Source organism: Phocoena sinus, chromosome 12 (genome assembly GCF_008692025.1).
Source record: "Phocoena sinus isolate mPhoSin1 chromosome 12, mPhoSin1.pri, whole genome shotgun sequence".
NCBI lineage: Eukaryota > Metazoa > Chordata > Mammalia > Artiodactyla > Phocoenidae > Phocoena > Phocoena sinus.
The window spans coordinates 13,666,428-13,687,043 of NC_045774.1; the positions used below are offsets into that span (position 1 = coordinate 13,666,428).

Here is a 20,616-nt window from a genome sequence, read left to right on the forward strand (position 1 = left end):
AAAGGTGTGCGTGATATAAGAGATGCGAAGTGGCAGATGATAAAAGATTTAGCTGTTAGAGTTAGTGTGTGGTTTTATATAATCCTCTCTGTAAAGCGTGCCTGAATTCAGATTGATGATGCCATCAGTATTGTATTTGATGGACTTGGCAATGCAATAAATTCCGTATGTGATTATATGTTTGTGCTTTTTGCTGTGGAACACAATGTAATTTTTTCCCCCCAAAAGATAATTTTCTGGTTAAAATGATTAAATCAGTAAATTGAGACTAAAATGCAAGAACAGAGTGAATGTACTTATTTAGTCCATTAGCGAGTTTTAGTCTTAGCATAAATTATCAAAAAATAAATTCCAAGTTATAAAGTTACCGGTTATACAGATGTTAATTTATAAGATGGAAACTAAGGATTAGAAAAGTATAAATCAGAAACATTCCTTTCAGGCCAAAGATGATCACAAATCTCTTAAAATAGGGTTAGACAGCAGAGGGAATGTTTTCTTTCATTTGTGTGTTTATTATATAATCAAAATCTTCTGTTTCTACTTATCAATTAATAGTGTATTTTCCCGTTTTTCCATATATAGAATTCTGTAGAACAAAACTGAAGACTGATTTTATGTTTTGGTATTTTAAAATTACATTAAGTTAGAGGGCATGGAAGGTAAAATTTGTGGGAAAATATTTATTCACCAACTCCCCCAAGTGTTTGTTATGTGAATTTACATGTTTGTTTACTCAGTGACTTAAGAAATTCTTTCAAATGTTATCTGTTAGATTCTGCAAGGCTGTTCTCATGTTCTTTAATATAATTGTACATTGAGTGGCATTTTCAATTCATATTTGGACTTTGAGACATATTTTAGGATGTGTTAATTGAACATAAAATGTAGGACTTTCATTAAAATCACTACTTTCTGAGGTTAGCATTAGACTTACAGTTAAGTCTACATATTACAAATTTATGTTAACCATACTGTGACAAAAGAAAGATATAATACTTAATATTTTAACACCATAGAATTAAAGCAAAGGATTATTACCTAAGTGATGTCCTCTAAAGTAAACCTCTTTATACAGACTTACTTTAACACAAATTAAGATATTGTTAATTCTGTACTATTTTGATATGTGCAATTTCTATTTGTAAATTGTTTGGTGCTTTAAAGGAAAGCAACTATTTTGATTATTAATATAGATTTATACTCCTGTTGATTATTATTTCCTGATGAGCAGGGAGTGGCTTGTAGGTTATTTAACTAGGAATGAGAAATCCTAGGCTTTAGTCCTAACTCTACTACTTGTCTTTGCCAGGTCACCTCTGGACTTGGTGGTAATAGCAAGGCTTGTCTAGGCTGTAGGGCAATGGGGAGCCAGAGAAGATAATATGTACAAAGCACTTAGCATGGAGCCGGGCTCATCATCCGGGCTTGATGCATGCTAGCTGCTTTTAGCATCATGACTGTCATTATTATTGTCAACAACATATACTGAACGTTATCCAAATATAAAGGATTGTTATTTAGGAAATGTGGTTTCCTTTGCTTTTGCCTCTTCTGACTGACTGCCGTGTTGTTGCTGTTTTTCCTCTTTTAGTCCTTTAAGCACTTCAGAGTTCAATATGAAATGAAAAGGACACAGATTGAACACTTGATACAACCATTACACAGAGATGGTAAATTGTCACTTGACCAGGCGTTGGTAAAACAGTCCTGGGATAGAGTGTCCTCTAGGGTAAGTTCTCCAACGATTCATTTCATTAGACTCATATAATTTAGTCAAAAATATTTTCTGTCATCTCTTTCTTCAAAATGATGTTACATCAGGTCCTCCTATCTCTGTCTGAGGTGGGAAGGTTTACCTGTGGGATAGACTTTGTCCACTTGTCAGGTTTTCCTTTCAGTCAGCGGAAGTGCTTGTTTAACAACTCTTTCATGCTTTGCCTGCCCTAAGTGTGATATCACCATTGACCAGATGACACACTGAAATCCTGAAAGACCACCTAGGTTACTTCTCACTTCGCGCACTTTAATCCTGCGTTGTTTAGAAGAGGTGACTCCCCAGGAAAGGAGCCTTGTCAACAGCTTCTCCAAATTCCATCATCAGATTTCATCAACAGTTAATCATCTTCCTATATTCACATTTATTTTTATATTCTTTAGTTGAAGCTTATCTTCTTATCTGGTCATGAACTTGAAGGAAAATTGCTCTGTAACTTTCATATTAATATCTTGCAGACTTAAAGACCAAGATTTCAAAACCTCTGAAACTTCTGTCAGTCGTGGGAATATTTGCCTCGGACTCACCCTATTTTCTTCATTTTCATAATCTAACTTTTCCCATTAAACTCCATCAAAGAATAGATTAGATCTCAGGCACCCCAACCCATCCCACCTCTCATTGCAATAAGTTAGGAAACAGTACCTGAGAATTGGGTGAAGTGGAAGAAATGACAAGATGGTCAGAGAATTATATTATTATAGTAAGAATCGTGAATACTCATTTTCTCCAGAGATGTCTAGACGACCCTGATTTTTCTGGACCTGTTTTCGTCATAGGGAAGGTTTTAAAGGATACACATCAGCAGGTGTATAATTGCTGCATCTTTGAGCGCGTCAGCAAAGCCAGTCCATTCCCTTTCAGCAAAAGCCAGTCTGAAAATCAGTGGGCCCTTTATGCTATTCCTTATAAGAAGAAAATTGCCTAATCTCCCAATAATATCCTTCCATGTCTAAGATGTATTTTAAGTTTGCTCAAAACTTGCTTCTGAGTGTCATTTCCCCCCATTTAAGTTAATAATTTTGGGTTAATTTAATAAATATCAAATAGGAAAATATCTGTGTTCTGAACTTCTCAAAACATCAGATTCAGAACACAGATACTTTCTTACTTGATATTTATTAAATTAACCCCAAATTATTTACTTCAAGCATTTTGTAGGCTTTAAAATCATTTGGGGGAATTTTAGGAATTGTCTTCTGTGTTAAGATACTGTCTTTCCAATTTTGTATTTCAGCTGTTTGATTGGCATATACAACTTGATAAGTCTCTTCCTGCACCTCTGGGCACCATAGGGGCCTGGTTATATAGAGCAGAGGTGGCCTTGAGAGAGGAAATAACCATTCAGCAGGTTCATGAAGAAACGGCCAACACAATACAACGGAAACGTGAGCAACACAAGGTAAACATTCTGGCTGGAAAACCTTCCAGCGTGACAGTCCTAGTGTGTTACCCAATCAGGTTTGTTTGCCTGTTGCTCAGCAAGCCGAAGGCTGAGACACCGAGGTCTGCAGCAGAGAAAGGGTTTATTCACAAGGCAGTCCAGGGAGGAGATGGGAGAACAAATCTCAGACCCACCTCCCTGAAGGTAAGGGGCTCTCATTATTTATGAGATAAGGCTGAGGCGTGGGGAGCCCAGGGAAAGGTAATGAGATAAGAAAAAGGTGAGGTGATACTCGTCCTGTGCGGATGCAGCTAAGCCACAGGCTGCTTCATGGGATGTGTGCTCAGAAAATGGTGGCATTAGCGTGACCAGAGGGTGGAGTTTTGGGCCCTCTGAGGTCAATAGGCCACCACTCAACGCATGCCCAGATGGAGGGTTGGTGGACCTAGCCAGTCTTTTTTTTTTTTTTTTTTTTTGCGGTACGCAGGCCTCTCACTGTGGTGGCCTCTCCCGTTGTGGAGCACAGGCTCCGGACGCGCAGGCGCAGCGGCCATGGCTCACGGGCCCAGCCGCTCCGCGGCATGTGGTATCCTCCCGGACCGGGGCATGAACCCGTGTCCCCTGCACCGGCAGGCGGACTCTCCACCACTGCGCCACCAGGGAAGCCCGACCTAGCCAGTCTTAACCGGCTGGAGCTCAAACTGGACACAGCTGACTCCAAGCTCCTAAATTCACCTTGGCCAACATCTTATTGTTTAGGCTGTGTGACCCTTGGAGAACATGCAAGCTTTTATTAAAGCAAGCCTGATCGATGAAGACAGGTTACAGTTCATTATTTATTAATGGTTAGCTGATAACTATCCTCGTTTCACTAGTATGGTCTGGAACTTGCACTGAATCAGGCCTCCCAGGCATCCGTTCATACTGGTTCAGAGATGTTGCACCTTCTTAAAAGTTCTCTGATCTGCACTTCCCTTTTCTGTACTTGTTAACGACAATTCCAGTAGACTCATTACCTGAGGTATTTTCCAGTAGCTCTGTGATGTTTTTTTATCTGCAGTTACCTTTGTTATTTCTCTTGCTATTTGTTATCTTTGAAAAGATAAGGCAAAAGACAGTGTGAATTTACATAGTAACATGATTGGCCGTAGGCTCCAGACCTCATTCCTGCCTCCATTCTCAAAGGAAGGCAAACCAAGTCACCGGGTTGTCGTGTCCTGGTGCTAAAGGAGTGGGGTCAGGGTGGGCGTTAACAGTGGCCTTAGAAAGGGGTGGGATTAGGCCTGGCTGGTCTCAGTCATTTGCGACTCTATTTAGCTCATTGCATGGTTTGTTGTGCTCAGTGTAAGTTCTAATACGCTTCCTCCGTGTTTTGTGGTAGTACAGACCTAGCTCAAAATGCTGTTTTTCATTGTCTCATTGATGCAACCCTGCATTTTGTGCAGTTGAATTTGTGTACCTCATTTATTGTGTCATGAAGGGGGTTTACTCTGTATGTGGAAAATAAACAGACAACCAGGTCTCACTTTGTCCTACACTCCTGGTTAAACATAACCCTGGTTAAAGCCAATTCTCTGCCTAGCTCCTGCCCACACTCAGGCAGTTGACTGTGGCTGGAGAAGAACACACCCCCAGTCACGATGACTAGCCCAAGTGGGTCCTTAATGCTCCCTGGCATTCCAAAGGCATTTTTGGACTCTATTCCCTCTGCATTTCTGGGACAACTATTTTATACCTTGTCTCATTAAACCTTCCACACCTCCTCCCTCATCCTTACTCTTAGCTGATGACACTGCTTCCTATTTCTCTGAGAAAATAGAAGCAATCAAAAAAGAATTTCCGCAAGCTCCCACGACCACATCAACCCACCTACAAGCATTTGTGCCCGAATACTCCGTCTCCTCTTCTGTTACTATGGATGAACCATCTGTGCTTCGAGCTAAGGCCAGCCCCTCCACATGTGCGCTGGATCCCATCCTCCCTGCTCTTTTCTAAAAGATAATTCCCGTAGTTCTTTGCTTCTTTATTTTTTTTCTCTCTCTCTCTCTCTGCTGGATTTTTCCCACCCACATAAAATATACCATTATTATTCTTATCTTTAAAAAGCCTCTTTCTTAACCCTACCTCCCTTTTCAGCTACTGTCCTTTTTTTTGTTTTTTTTTCCTTCCTTTTACAGTGAAGCTCTTTGAAAGAATTGTCTTAGATCTCATTTTGGCTTCATAGTTCCCTTCTCCCATTCTTTCTAGAACCCGTTCCAATCACGTTTTTCCTTGCCCTGCTATCCATGTCAGGTTCAGGAGGGTTCTTTTTGTTCCTCACTCAATGGCCAATTCTCAGTCCTCATTTTACCTCACTTATTAGAAGCATTTTAGATAGTTATTCATCTTTTTTTTTTTTTTTTTTTTTCTGTTTTTGTGATACGCAGACCTCTCACTGTTGTGGCCTCTCCCGTTGCGGAGCACAGGCTCCAGACGTGCAGGCCCAGCGGCCATGGCTCACGGGCCCAGCCGCTCCGCGGCATGCGGTATCTTCCCGGTCCGGGGCACGAACCCGTGTCCCCTGCATCGGCAGGCGGACTCTCAACCACTGCGCCACCAGGGAAGCCCAGTTATTCATCTTTGAAATACTTTCTTCATTTGGTTCCTGAATTTTCTTTCTATTCCTCTGGCTATGCCTTTCCAGTCTTTCCAGTTAGCCGACATTTGGTCCAAAATGTCCATGAGCATATTTGGTCCATGACAAATGGTTTTGGACAGGGCCAATATCAAGAACCTTTTGCTATAGACCAAATATCTCGTGGACATTTCGGACAGGGCCAAACATGACCAATTATCAAGGACCTTTTGGCATGAGCCAGATGTTTTATGGTCATTTTGGACAGGACCAGATGGTCCTAAAAGGGTCTTTCCTTCTCTTTCAACAAATATTTACTGAGCTCTTTCTATGTGCAAAGCGGCATTACAGGCATTTGTGATACACCCATAAGCAAAATAGACAAAATCCCTACCCTAATGTAACTTGCCTTCTCATAGGAGGAGGCAGTTAAGAAATAATAAACATAATAAATAAATAAATTTTATATTAGAAGGTAAAAGGACAGGGAGTATTAGGTGGTGTTGCAATTTTAAGTAGGGAGGTCAGTGAAACCTCACTGAAAAGATAATCTCAAACATGCAAGCACATTCCCACCTGAAGGCCTTTGCCGTTGCCATCATTCTGGAATTTTCTTGTCCCTTGGCCTGAAACATTCTCCAGTGATATTCCCAATACATTCTTCCTCATCTCCTTTGGACCTTTATTGAAAGGTCAGCTTTTAGTCAATCCTTTCTTGGCCACCCCTTTGAAAGTACAACTTCCCTTTCCCCTTGCCTATTCAATTTTTCTCTTTAGCATTTATCTTCACCTCAACTGCTAATTTAATTATTTATCTTATTTATTGCTTGATTTCCAACACTGTAATGTCACCTCCATAAGGCCAAGGAATTATTGTTTGTTTTTCACTCTTGTGTCCCCAGCCTCTAAAAATGATTTTAGAAATATTCAGGCTTTCAAAATTTTAATCAGGTCAATCACGCTAATCATACTTTCTGAGAATTTGTTCATTTGACCACATTTTCAAAATTATTGTCACAAAATTATTCAAAATGCTCTTCTATCTATTTTCTTGTAATCTTTTCTGTGCCTACAGTTAAGCCTCCATTTGTCCCCAGTGTTGTTTCTCTGCACCTTCTCACTTTCCTTAATTGCACTCTTGACATTGTTGATTTTCTCTGCCGTATCCTAATAGTCTTTTTCCATCTACTTTCTTACCAGAGGAATGGCAGTATCACTCTTTTAACAGCATCAGTCTGGCTGCTGTGTGAGGGTAAGGCTGGATGGGTGAGAGAGGGTAGGAGCCAGAGAACCAGTTTCAATGATCCAGGTAGAGTGGCTTGAGCAAAGGTCATAGCTGTAGAGATGTTGAGAAGTGGTCAGATTCTGAGTATATTTTGAGGGCAGCGCAAAGAGAATTTTTTGCATTAGATATTGATTGCGAAGGAAGGGGAGTCATAAATGACACTGTGATTTTTCAACCAAGCAATTGGGAAAATGGAGTTTCCATCAGTTGAGATGGAGAGACAATGAAACAGGTTTGGGAAGAAAGATGGAGGTCAGTCAGGGGCGAGGTAAGCATGAGACTTTTTCACATCCAAGTGGATGTGTGGGGTGGGCAGTAGGAGCTAAGAGGCAGGAGGGGGGATAAATATTTAGAGTCATTGAGGATGACTCTGAATATATAAAGGGATGTTTAAAGCTCTGAGACTGAAATTAAAGAAGCACGTGTAGACAGAGAAAGCATCAGGAACTGAGCCCTGAGGGAATCCAGTATTAACAGATCAGAGAGTAGAAGATGAACCAGCAAAAAAAAAAATAATAATAATAAACCAGCGTGAGAAAAAGCCATCATCAAGGTAGGAGGGGATCCAGCTACTGTGTTTTCTTAAAAGCCAAAGGAAGTAGTGTATCAAGGAGAGAGTATTTTCAGTAGAATGGCCATAGTGATCCTTTTAATATGCAGTTCAGTTCATTTTACCCCTCTGTTCAAAACTCCCCACTGGCTTCCATCTACTCAAAAGAAACACCAAAAAATTCTTTGAAAGGCCCATGAGGCCCACAGATCTGCAGCCCTTTCCCTCCTCTGCGCTCCCTCACCCCTGATCTGCTGTTCCAATGGCTTCCTTTGCTTTCTCTCAATCACTGGGAAAGGTATGTTGATAACTCCCACAGCCATGTGGATTTCTCAGTTTCTCCCCGTGGTTCTATGAGCTTTGGCTTTGTATATTTTGAGGCTTGCTACATATGTTCAAGTTCAGAATTAATGTGTTTTCTAGTAAATTGAAAGTTTCATCGCTAAGCAATTACTGACTTATAATGACTTCTGTTCAGGAATCTATTTTGCCTGGTACGGATGCACTCATACCAGCCTTCTTTCGTTAGTATTTGCCTGGCATGTTGTTTTCCATTCCATTAATTTCAACCTATCCTTGTTCTTAATGTTTAGGACTATCTCTTTTAAAAAGCAAATGGTTCTGTTAGATGTGTCTGATCTGACAATCTCTGCCTATTGATGAGTAAATATATATTCCATTCAGATATATTTATAATTATTAATATACTTGAATTTGTTTCTACCATTTGACTCTATTTGCCCTACTTTTTTTTTCTTTTTTCTACATTCTTCTTATTTATAAGTTGACTGAGGGGTTTTTGTTTGTTTATTCACTTGCTCGTTTTTCTTATTCCATGTTTTCCCTCGAACTGGTTTGAAGTTATAAACTCTAGTTGTGTAGTGTGATTGTCCTTGAAATTATACCATATAGATACTTAACGAAATTGAAAGTTAATCAACGTCTTAACCTCCTCTTAATCAATATAAGGAATTAAGAACACATTAACCAGCTCATACTCTTCTAACCTGCAAACTGTTGTTGTCAAGTATTAAATTACTTACATTTTTCTAACACCGTGAATGCATTGTTTCTGCTGATTCTCACTCATGGTAGCTTGTCTCCTGTGTTTGGTGACCTTTGCTTTCCTTCTTTTTCATTTGCTGTCTACCAGGCCCACATCAGCCCTCTTTGAGGGTTCTGGCTAAATGTAGGGGGTCTCAGTTTCAGTGTTTCTCACCTTATTCAAGTTCCAAGACTCCATCTCCTGCCACAGTGGTTTAGATGTTTGCCCGGGACAATCAGCTTTTTCAATCTGTTTTTGCTCACAAGACCATGATCCAGTTTTGGGTCATGTTTTACCGAGAGTGGGAGCCCTAAAAGGTTTCACTTACTTCCTGTGAGCCCACCAGTGAATTAAAGTCATATGCTGTGCTCGGCATCCAGCTATTTTGTAGTGAGACAGCCTTTCAGAGGACCCAGTGACATCACGCCAGTTGTAGTTCTTTTGTCATATGTGTGAAAATGTTTTTGTTGGTTTTGATTTCTTGTCAAGATTTTTTTGATTAACTAGATACGGAAAACTACAATAGGGAAAGCTTCTTGGGAGGCACCAGTATAGTCACAGACCCCCACCCATACATTAACATACTGTCACACGTAAGAAATCAGAGCTGGGAGTGGTGGTGGCTCTCAGTTTGCCCTGTAGTCATTTGGGGGAGTTTCGGTCAAGATAAAAGCCACAGAAATGTATCTGGATGTTAAGGAGGGAGTAGAGAGTGACTCAAATACACGCACAGGCAGTAGCTGCTCTAGGACAGTCCTCTGGCCTCTGTAATCAGCTCTGAGATGCCTGTAGTACCCTCCCTCTGGGAGCAGGGGACTTGTGAATATCTGTGCGGTTACCTACAGACTCAAAGCAGGTCAAAAGGTGGTAATAGCAAATATATATCAGGATAGAAATAGTTTGGTCCTGGATTTTTTTCTACAGTGTAAAAACACTAATGTCCCCGAATTAAAAGAAAATTGATTTCACTCATGTGAACAAACACATATGACTTTCACATCTTTATGTATGAAAGCCTTCATGTGTACCCTTCCATCAAGTGTATCTCTTACGATTTAGGCTGGTTTTTGCTTCTGTTTTCTCCAATTAATCTACTAAATCTTAGTGTGAGAGAAACTGTTAGTTTTAATGTATCATTCTGGTGGGCTAATATATGTTATTTTTCAGTGAGTGACAAACTGTTGGCTATTTACTCTGCTACTGAGAAACAACGTAAGCTCTAGAAAATATGGCATGAATCTACTTTCACCTTTCTCTTTCTTTACTTCTATGTGAGAAATTGGTTAGGAATTGTGAAGTACATGTAAGTCTTTATATAAATATGTCTTTTGACAGTGAAAAACCCAGAAAACCAATCTAAATAAATTATTAAAATTTGTTGAGTTCTATACAATCTGGAAAGAATCTTTATAAAACATCACATTTACTCTTCCCATGTGATATCTGTGGGACATTCCCTGTGCTTGATTGAAATCTCCTAACCACAAGGGTATTTTCATAATATGTTGTAATGTAATTGACTTACTTTAAGATGGCAAGCAAACATCACTTTATGGTACCCTGCATGCACTCAAAATAGAATAACCGTAGAGAATTTAACATTTTTATTTTGACCATTAAAGGGTTAAACTAGTTGTGCTTAGTTTTAAGCTTTGAAAAATCAGTAGATTCAAAATCAGGGAAAGAGAAAATCACCAACAATCACTGTTTTTAGCACTGACTACATTTCCCTTTGGACCATGTGCCTTTAAAATGTCTGAATGCATTGCTGTGCAAGTGTCATGTGTGTTTAAAAGATGCCATAATTATTAGCTACGGCTCTAGCACGGGGCCTTATGGACAAGCACCCAGGTTCCTGTACAAGGTAAAAGCCTGTGACCGGCACCAAGCCGCGTGTGGCTATGGAAGCACAATCAGATTGTTGAATACACTGCCTCATCCGTGCAAGCTGAAGAGTATGCTTCTTAGCCTCCTGTGAACATGTTTCCTCGTTTTTTTTTTTTTTTTTTAATTGTATCTTAGGATCTGCTTCAAAACACAGATGCCCACAAAAGAGCATTCCATGAAATCTACCGAACCAGGTCTGTTAACGGGATCCCAGTACCATCTGATCAATTAGAGGACATGGCTGAGAGGTAAGAGAATGTCCGGTTTTAAATGAAGTGTCTTTAAAAGGCTCGGTGGATGCTTTCTTCCCCCATTTCTTTTCTTTCAATGAATTGACTTTTTTTTTTTTTTTTTACAGAGGTGCTTACATTTGGTACATAAAAATTGGGTTCCCATAACGTATGTTAAGAATGCCAATATTCTAGTATATTATTAGTTGAAAAGAGTAAACCTGCATGTACCCACAGCCTGGAAATGACAGAAATGGTTTCTTCAGAGGCTGTATTTTTATTCAGTACTGTGAGGAACATTATGTAATATTGCAAAAACAGCTTATAAAAGAAACAGTTGAGAGCTATCTTGGCAGGGGAAAGAACTAAATCAAAGACTTCCATCAATTGTGATTTGCCTTTAAACCCAGAGCTAGAAACAGAACCAGATCTCCTGAGTGATTGATCAGCCAGAGTTTAGAAGACCTTGTGCCTGCATTTTATTTAATACTCACATGTAACAGGTTAAGTAAGCCCTGTTCTGTTACTATTAGTTACATTCTGTAAATTCCCTGTGTTTTGTTTCTAGGTTTCATTTTGTTTCCTCCACATCAGAGCTACACTTAATGAAAATGGAATTTCTAGAATTAAAGTACCGTCTGCTCTCACTGCTGGTTCTTGCAGAGTCAAAGCTGAAGTCTTGGATCATCAAGTATGGGAGGAGAGGCTCAGTGGAGCTGCTTCTGCAGAACTACATGGTAAGTCTCCCTGGCGCTGACAGAGAGGTCAGAGGACACCTGGCTTTAGTATCTAATATCTTCTAGTTTATTGGACACTTGTTACTTTTATCTTGAATTTAAACATTAAGGTACCAGTGTGTTAAATGGGTTTGATGTAAGTTTGTGAGCTTTTCACAACAATCTGAAATATATACCTATATTCTTTGGAGATATGAAAGGTTTTGCTGCAGTAATCATATTGAACCATTGTGATTGGCTTTATTGCTTTAAAAAAGCAAGTTTTTGCATTGTGTACAACTGACTGTGAACTCACTACTGAACCGGAATTAAAATACTTAAAGATTATCTTCATGTTTCTAAAATCCAATCATGGGTAGTGTAGAACAATCCTCGATTGTTCATGTGGGGACTATCTTTTTTTTTTTTTTTTTTTAGATTAGGTCAAGCATGCCGTTTTTACAGTCATTCTGTGAGCTTCACTGCTTCCTGTGTGCACCCAGGAAAAGTAAAATTTTGTCTGCAAATCTCTGTACCAACTTAATTTTTGAAGAGTTTCTCGTATTTTGGGCTATCAGCATAGATAATCCTATATTTACATAGAGTAGTAACCCTGCATTAAGGAGGAAAGTAGGTTATTCTGTAACTAGCAGTTTGCATTTATATATAATCAGAGAATTATAATTATTAAAGGCAGTTTATTTCTCTTAGTTAAACATGCCCCCCCAATTTATTAGCAATACAAATTAGCTCACAAAATTAATATTAATAGGGCATCTCAGTCCTGTAACTGTTCCATTTATATTGAATCACAAGTTCTAAATGATAAATTGATGAATTTAAAATATAAGCCCATTTCTAACCTGAGTGCTCTCAGTGGCTCTGTAAGTGGCATGACTGAATATTTATTGAAACCATATCTTTACATCCTAGAACCATAATATATTTTGCTACATTTTAATTTTATTTTCTAAGCGCTAAATGAACAACATGAATTTGAAAAAAAAAAAGTTTAACAGGTTAACGATAAAATCTTTCTTTAGATTTACTACAATTTTCTAGGAAACATTTGTCCAAAAATGTGAAATCTGTGACACTATGTTCCCTTATTCATTTTGAATGATTTTGGAAAGTAATGAGAAATCTGATTTTCTTTTTAAGTTTAAGCAATTGCATTAGTCCCAAAAATATTAAATACAGATATGCATTTATATTTTCGGGTTTAATCATGCCAAATGATACACTCTGAGCTCAGAGGTAATTATTCAGGATGCGTCTTTGTTCTCGCTATTTAAGGAGAGCCAATTAGGTTGAAATACCTAATGGGACTGTTCCACCAGGTTAATGTTCCAACACAAAGATGTTAATAATTCTCTTTGAACTTCTCAACTAAAGCATATGTAAGTAAAGAATTATTACTAATGAATAAAAAAATCAGTACTTTCTGCCTACTTCATAGACATTCACTGAGCTGCTAATTTTAAACTGCTAGGTAACGTAACTCTCAAAATTATTTGTAAAATTGCTAATAACTCTACAAATATATTGGGTTTTAATAAATATTTCCTAATATTTTATCACCTGATAAAAAATACATATTTATCGCCTAAGCTTCTATTTCAAAAAGGGGTTTAAGGTATTTGTAGTTTAATAGTTTTAATAATTGTAGGATATTGATATTTTCTATGTGCCAAGTGTTTTACATGTGTCATCTTCCTTCTCAGCGATGACCCTGTCGCCTGGGCATTTTCACATTGTTTCACTGAGGAAATCGAGCCTTTGAACGCTCAGGTCACATGCTCCAGGTGGCAGAGTTAGTAAGAAGTGGAATCTGGATTTGAATCCACATCTTCCCGAATCAGAAACCTTTGTGCTTAAGTACTGAACTTTACTCTCTAACAAAATTGGCTGGGAAAAAAAGGTTTTTTTTTAAATTTTTTTTTTAAACCGAAAAGACCAAATAATTAAAGTGATCTCTTGCAGCTCAGTGAACTAAAGAATATAGTTCACATAAGTATCAGTTCCATTTAATGCTGGTCCGTAATTGACAGTATTTTACACTTCCATACTGCAACCTGCTAGTTACTATCATGTCTGTTATGGGCGGCATGTTATTGGGGCAGGGTGGGGTGAGGTGGGAGAGATTATTGAAGCCTGGACACCAGTCACGTAGAAATGTGTTGAATCATGGCTCAACTACTCGCTACCCATGTGACCTTATAAATAACTTAATCTTTCCCAAAGTTTTAATAACTGCAACAACAACAATAATAATAATAGAATATTAGGGATTTTTTAAGGAAAAAAGACTGACTCATTATTGTTTTCCTTCTGTCTCATACCCCATAGAGCTTCTCTCATTCTTTTGAAGTTTTTGGGAAAATCATTCTCTTTAGAACAGACTATTTCAAGGTGCATGAAGACTTTCAAATAAACTCATAAAATCAGTTTCTTAAATATAATCCTTCACTTGGTTTCTAAAAGAAATGATTGTAATCAGCCATATGCTGCTACATCAATAAGCAAAGTAATATTTGGGATGTAAGGGTTCCATAATTATCTTTTCCTTAGTCTGAATTCTCAATTCAATTTTATTCATCTGCAAAAAAAAGATACTTTTTACAAGAGTTAGGGAATTAGAGAGCTACATAGGGGCTACGTAAGGTACGTAACCCCTAAGTGCTCAAGGAATTCTTGGAAGATACTACACAAATGCTTGTTGATTAAATTAGGCCACATGATCCAGGTGAGAGATTACATACTGTAATGTAAATCAGAAGATGATTGGTTTGAATTGTTCATGACATAACCATGTTAGTTAACACATGCTCCAATTTTACAATGGAAGAAATGAGACAACGTTTCATTCTTTCACATAAAAGAAGAGCTCTTGGGAGCGTAGACTATGTGAATGCAACAAGTAATGTGAACATATGGTCTATTATTTGTAATGATTTTATTAAAGTAAATAGGCAGTTCTAATGAAGCTACTTCTCAAAGTTGATTTTTAAAATCTTAAATTGTCTGGTTTACCTCCCTTTGAGTGAAATTGATGAGCTTTTAATTTATTATATCTATATTTATCTTTTGAGAGTAGAAAATTAGTCCCTTCCACCAATACTTTGCATTTTGTAGCATAAAGAAATATCTTATTTTTCTTGAAGTGCCACCAACTTTAAAAGTCCCTTGACCAGCATGTCTTATCTGTTGAACTTGATATCCAAATGTAAGCCATATTTTGAAAGAAATAAACTAATCCTGTCACTGTTATTTTAAACATAACATTTGTGCTTAATTTTGCATTCTTCTGAGAGACTTTATCTAGGTAGCTCACAGCAAAAAAGGTGATTGAGCAGCCCTCCTGCTAAAGTGATTCTAATAGACAAAATAATTTTGTTACTAAATGGAGTTACTCAGGACTCAGAGAAAAAGGGCAAAAATAAATGAAACAAAAATTAAAATAACAAGTAAATTTTCTTTCTTCAAAAATTAATTACCTAGTTTTCCTCATAGGAAAGCACTTAAATGAATCTCGACGACATTTATACTATGCTAAAAGCATTCTCCCCGCTCCTACCCTAGGCCAAAAATGAAAACTGGAATTAACTTTTCTCTTATTCAATTATAATGAATTTGTAAACCACTCTAGCAAAAGCATGTGTAAGTCTTAATGTCCAGTATAGGCACTATTTCCCATTTATTTGACACTTCGAACAATTTTTTTTCCATTAGCTTCTTGGAATTTGTGTCCAAACTGAATGGAGACTCTTGTTTTAAACTTTGCCAAATATATTTATCTCTTCAGTTTCTTACAGTGTCTTGAACATTAGGTGTAATCTTCCATTTTTGATCAAACCAGGACCTCCCTATTCGTTGAATTATTCAAAATTTAAATTCCACTAAATTACTCTTTCCCCACTTGGGGAGCAGGCAGAGGTTAAGGGAGTAAGACATAAGGCTAAATAATGAACTAACCAATTCTCATGCAAAAATAATAAAGCGTATTAAAGTTATTGAATAAGGTATTCATCAGGGAACCCCATCCCAGGTAGTTCACAGCTTTCTCTATTCATTATATCTTTGAAGAATAGTTACAATATAAGTAAATGCAAACATAAAATGATATGAAATGTATTATATGTATTTTAATATAATCTTGAAATACTATAAACTTCTATCAATAAAATCTAGGGATGTCTATGAAATTGCTGTATGAATAGTTTTGCCTCTGCACACAAACATTTTGCATCTCCGTATTAAGCATTCATCAACATCCTATTCAGGACTTCAGCTGGTTTTTGAAGGCTAATTTTGTATTTTATAATAGTGACACAAAGTATTTTACTGAGTTTACATCATAGGAACTAATTATGCTATTAAAGAAATTAAGAAGCCTTTGGTAGTATGTTGTCATCTATAATTACATAAATTTTCTACTTTACAGAAGTAGGAATCATCTTTGAAATAGGAATTATTTCATATTTCCTGGAGTTAACAATAATAAAACTCACCTAAGGACTTTTTGTATGTTCTCAATTTTGTGGTATCCATTTGCTTATAGTAACTCTAATACATATGTAAGTTGCATACAGACATAGATATAGACATGTCTTACCTTTAATTTTTATACTAGGTAATAGAAATATGACAGCATATGGATAACGTGGATGGAATGTGTGATTATTTAACGTTTTTCTACTTGTAAATATTTTTGTATTTACTTTTTATTTTAAGAAAGTGTGCATTGCATTGTGCCAGTTATTTATAATCTGAAGTTCCTCAGAGTCATGATTCACCAGAATTATTGTTCAAAGAGCGACAGAACCCTACAGCTAAAACACAGTGGGACACTTTACAGCCTTGTTCCAAATTTAGTGCTTTTTAAATGGTAGCCCCAGGTTCTCTGGAGAAACTTCTGTCTCTTCTAAAAGCAAACCCTTGGGTGGAGGAGTAATATAATATTTTCTCAAAGTAGGAGTGAATTAGAATTAAAAGTGTAGAATCAAGTTATATTCTCAGAAATAGTCAGGTTATTTATGGCAGTTGAATTAGTTTGATATTTTTCAGAAGAATGAGGTTGGTAGGTTTGGGTAACATATCCACATACCTATACTGAAGAAAATTGACTTTGGCATGTCTGTGTAAGCCAGTATTGGTTATCGTTTAACCATTCCCTTTTTTTCTAGTCTTTTATAGAAAATAGCAAGTTCTTTGAACAATATGAAGTGACATACCAGATCTTGAAGCAGACAGCTGAGATGTACGTCAAAGCTGATGGTTCAGGTAAAACACAAGACAGAATTGGTTGCAGTATTGAATACAGTAGAATTTAGAGCCTACAGGTTTCAGTATGATCAAATCATTTTCTTCTCTGCAGAATCTCTGTGTGACCATGCCATTGGCCTGGAAAGCACATACTGGATTCAGTCCCCTTGACTTTGTGCAATGCCTGTCCTGTATAATCATATGTCTGTGTGTGTGATCTTCTGAGAGAGAGGAAAATAAGCATTCTTTTCCTAAATTGTAATATTCAAACCTATTTTCAATTCCAACGGTTAAAGGCAAAAAGTGGACTGACTTGAATATTATGAAAAGTTAGTGTAAAGACACAATTGTAAAATATGTCTGTTTCAGTTTGCAGATATATCTGTCATATTTGCCGAAAATGAACTATAGCATTTGTGATTATACTATATATGTATCTGAGTGCATATAAAATGCAGACAAATATATGTCATTTATTGCATCCCATTTATCAGGAATTTTAAATATATCATTGCCTTTAATCGTAATAAATACCTATGAGTAAGGTATAACATGTCCCCAACATTAGCTGAATGTAATTCTAACGTTATATCTGTTGAACTTAAAATCCTAGGAAGAATTAGGAACGCGCACCAGTGTATAAACTGTAGAAAAAAGGTGTGGTGGATTTAAAAGATAAAATAAGGATTATAATTTGTTCTATCCGTTTCAGTGGAAGAGGCTGAGAACGTGATGAAATTCATGAATGAAACCACTGTCCAGTGGAGGAACCTCTCAGTGGAAGTCAGAAGCGTGCGCAGCATGCTGGAAGAAGTCATTGCCAACTGGGACCGATATGACAATACCGTGGCTAGTCTTCAGGCTTGGCTAGAGGATGCTGAGAAAATGCTAAATCAGTCAGAACATGCCAAAAAGGTAAGACTGCTTCTTATAAAAGGAAACAAGCACAGGTGAATTCAGAAATAGGAGATTTTCACAGCAGAGTTGTCTGGGGAGTGTTCTATATCTGAAAACGTGTTACAAAAATCTTGACCTTGCCTGAAAAGCTGCATTTTCAGGTTATTAAATTATTTTAAACCAAGAAACAGGCTGCTTTATAAAAGTTGTGTTAAAACAGTGTTTGAGGGGCTTCTCCAGTGGCGCAGTGGTTGGGAGCCTGCCTGCAGATGCGGGGGACACGGGTTCGAGCCCTGGTCTGGGAGGATCCCACATGCCGCGGAGCGGCTGGGCCCGTGAGCCACAATTACTGAGCCTGCGTGTCTGGAGCCTGTGCTCCGCAACAAGAGAGGCCGCGATAGTGAGAGGCCCGCGCACCGCGATGAAGAGTGGACCCCACCTGCCACAACTAGAGAAAGCCCTCGCACAGAAACGAAGACCCAACACAGCAAAAAATAAATAAATAAATAAATAAATTTAAAAAAAAAAAAAAAAAAACAAAAAAACAGTGTTTGACTTTTGCATTCAGAAGAGCAGTAACCCATGGAACAGTGGCCAAACCCGATAGGCAGCAGAGGGCGCTATACACACAGTAAGGTCTGGGCTTGAAGGGGCAGGTCCAGTGCACAGCCTCTGAGGATTTCCTAATTTAAGAGAAGATGAAAACAACTTTGGCTAAAGTAGTACTAAATCTGTGTGATGGCATACACTGGTTCAACAGATGGGTCACTACATTTTTGTCTCTTTGGCTATTCTTTTTGGGATTTTTATCAACCCTCAGTCAACGGTCTTATTCTCAGTAGGAGTGATGTTTTTCCTCCGGTTACAGGAATGTGTGTTTTTTTGCAAGAGTTAACTGTTTTACTTTAATATCATTTACATTAAAAGATCACATGGAATGGACTGATTTCTGTATATACACTTCTTAATGGGAGCTTGGTATTTTTCTCATGGAAAAACTATTTATATGTATGTAAAAGATTAAAATGCCAGATTCCCATGAAGAAGTACAGTACTTATATTAGAATTACTGCTTGTCATGCAAGATTGGTTCCTCTGTTATTATGTTGTACAAGTAGATGTATAATTTTTATGTTTTCCCATTCTATATTTCATATAGATTAAGTATTTTTGTGTGGCTGAGCAGCTGTAACCCACACAGATTTTGGCTTTTCTGGTTAGACTGGCAGTGCCCTAGTAGATGTCATGTGTTAATTTCATCCAAGGGACTATACCCACCAGATACAGAATTGTTCTCATCGATTTATCTAGGAAGTCCTCCTGCACATGGCTTAGGAAATCGATTTTGAATTCTCTTTGGTGTCCTTGGTTTTCACCGTGGTGTATACGTGTGTGTATGCACACGCACATATGCATTTAATTCGAAATCAAGTGGAAGCTGTTCCATAGCCAAGTGTGTGACCTTAAGTAAGGAAGGATGTCATTGTATTGTGTTCTTGGCCCAGATAATTTAATTTTTTCCTTCAAGGGTTTATCTCTGTGATTGTTAATTATCTTCATGTACAGTATTCAGATTTTAAAACCAAAAGTTGGGAATTCCCTGGCGGTCCAGTGGTTAGGACTCTGTGCTTTCACTGCTGAGGCATGAGAGGGCACGTGTTTGATCCCTGGTTAGAGAACTAAGATCCCACAAGCCACATGGTGCAGCCAACAAATAAAATAAAATAGAATAAAATCAGAAGTAACAGGTCAAACGATTTTTAAGACAGCTCTACATTTCCCTAAAATATTATGCCTTTTAGGTGACTTTGGCACTGGTATTTACTAGCCTAAAGACTATAGGCACAAGTCCCTTACACTCACCGAAATTCAGCTTTTCCCTCTCTAAAATAGGAATAACCAAAGGGTCGTCATGTTTTGTTTTGTCTTCAGCAAAAGATATTGCATATATTCTTATAAAAAGACATTCAGCGTTTCTAGTTCATATTTTTGACCTTCTTTATTAAAAGTTTCCATTTTGAAAGAAATTTAGGATTCCCCTTAAAATTTGCACAAATTTTAGAGCAAAGGTATTTCTCTTAGTCTGGCTACTTTCATGTCATTTATTAACTTTTGGCGTATGGTTTACAGTAGTGCGCATTGTTTCTCGTGTAGGATTTTTTTCGAAATCTGCCTCATTGGATACAGCAGCACACGGCCATGAACGATGCTGGCAATTTTCTGATTGAAACATGTGATGAGATGGTGTCCCGTGATCTCAAACAGCAGTTACTGTTGCTAAATGGACGATGGAGAGAGTTGTTTATGGAAGTCAAGCAAGTATGTTTTTCAGGTCTATTTATGCCTAGAACATGGGTGCGTCATAAATGTTGTGATCAACAGGCTGTTTAGAGACTCTTTTATTGTTATAGCATGGGCTTATTAAGGCAGAGTACAGATGTGTTTAGAACCGTTATGTTTATATTTGGTCCTTTATTCTTTCCCATTTGTAATGGAGGAACATAACAGAAATGTAAAGCTTGATTAAGGATTATGTTGACATATGGAACCTACTTATATGGAATGATTCATGCATCAAATCATAATTTGTTGCTTCTCTGCTAGTTCCTTTCTTCTTTTCACAGTATTTGGACTAACTTCAAGTGTATCTAAAATAAGAATCAGGAATTAGAGTCTTTCCTACCACCTAACCATTCCAGAGAGTATGTAGAAGTGAAAGTTACAAGCTTCCAGAGTCTTGGCTTAATGGCTTTCGATGTTGCCCCCCTCCCTTTTCTTAACAGTATGCTCGAGCTGATGAGTTGGACAGAATGAAGAAAGAATACACAGATTGTGTTACTACCCTGTCTGACTTTGCAGCTGAAGCCCTTAGGAAACTTTCAGAGCCCTTAGAAGTCTCTTTTATTAATGTCAAGTTATTAATTCAAGACTTAGAGGTGAGCTGATTTTCTGGAACACAAAGTGAA

At 37.7% G+C, this 20,616-nt stretch overlaps 1 protein-coding gene across 20 annotated transcripts in view; it reads left to right on the forward strand.

The window, feature by feature from the left end:
* The window catches only part of SYNE1 (spectrin repeat containing nuclear envelope protein 1), a 457,069-nt gene that overhangs the window by 128,973 nt on the left and 307,480 nt on the right, over positions 1–20,616 (forward strand). For all 20 annotated transcript variants that reach the window (XR_004352467.1, XR_004352466.1, XR_004352464.1 and 17 more), the window contains 8 exons: positions 1,595–1,732; positions 3,015–3,179; positions 10,678–10,790; positions 11,341–11,509; positions 16,675–16,771; positions 17,466–17,668; positions 19,805–19,969; positions 20,434–20,586. Coding sequence is in view for 14 of the 20 variants with exons in the window: in XM_032650736.1 (XP_032506627.1) it covers positions 1,595–1,732; positions 3,015–3,179; positions 10,678–10,790; positions 11,341–11,509; positions 16,675–16,771; positions 17,466–17,668; positions 19,805–19,969; positions 20,434–20,586 (1,203 nt within the window). In the remaining 6 variants the exon portion in view is untranslated. The remainder of the gene's footprint in view (positions 1–1,594; positions 1,733–3,014; positions 3,180–10,677; positions 10,791–11,340; positions 11,510–16,674; positions 16,772–17,465; positions 17,669–19,804; positions 19,970–20,433; positions 20,587–20,616) is intronic.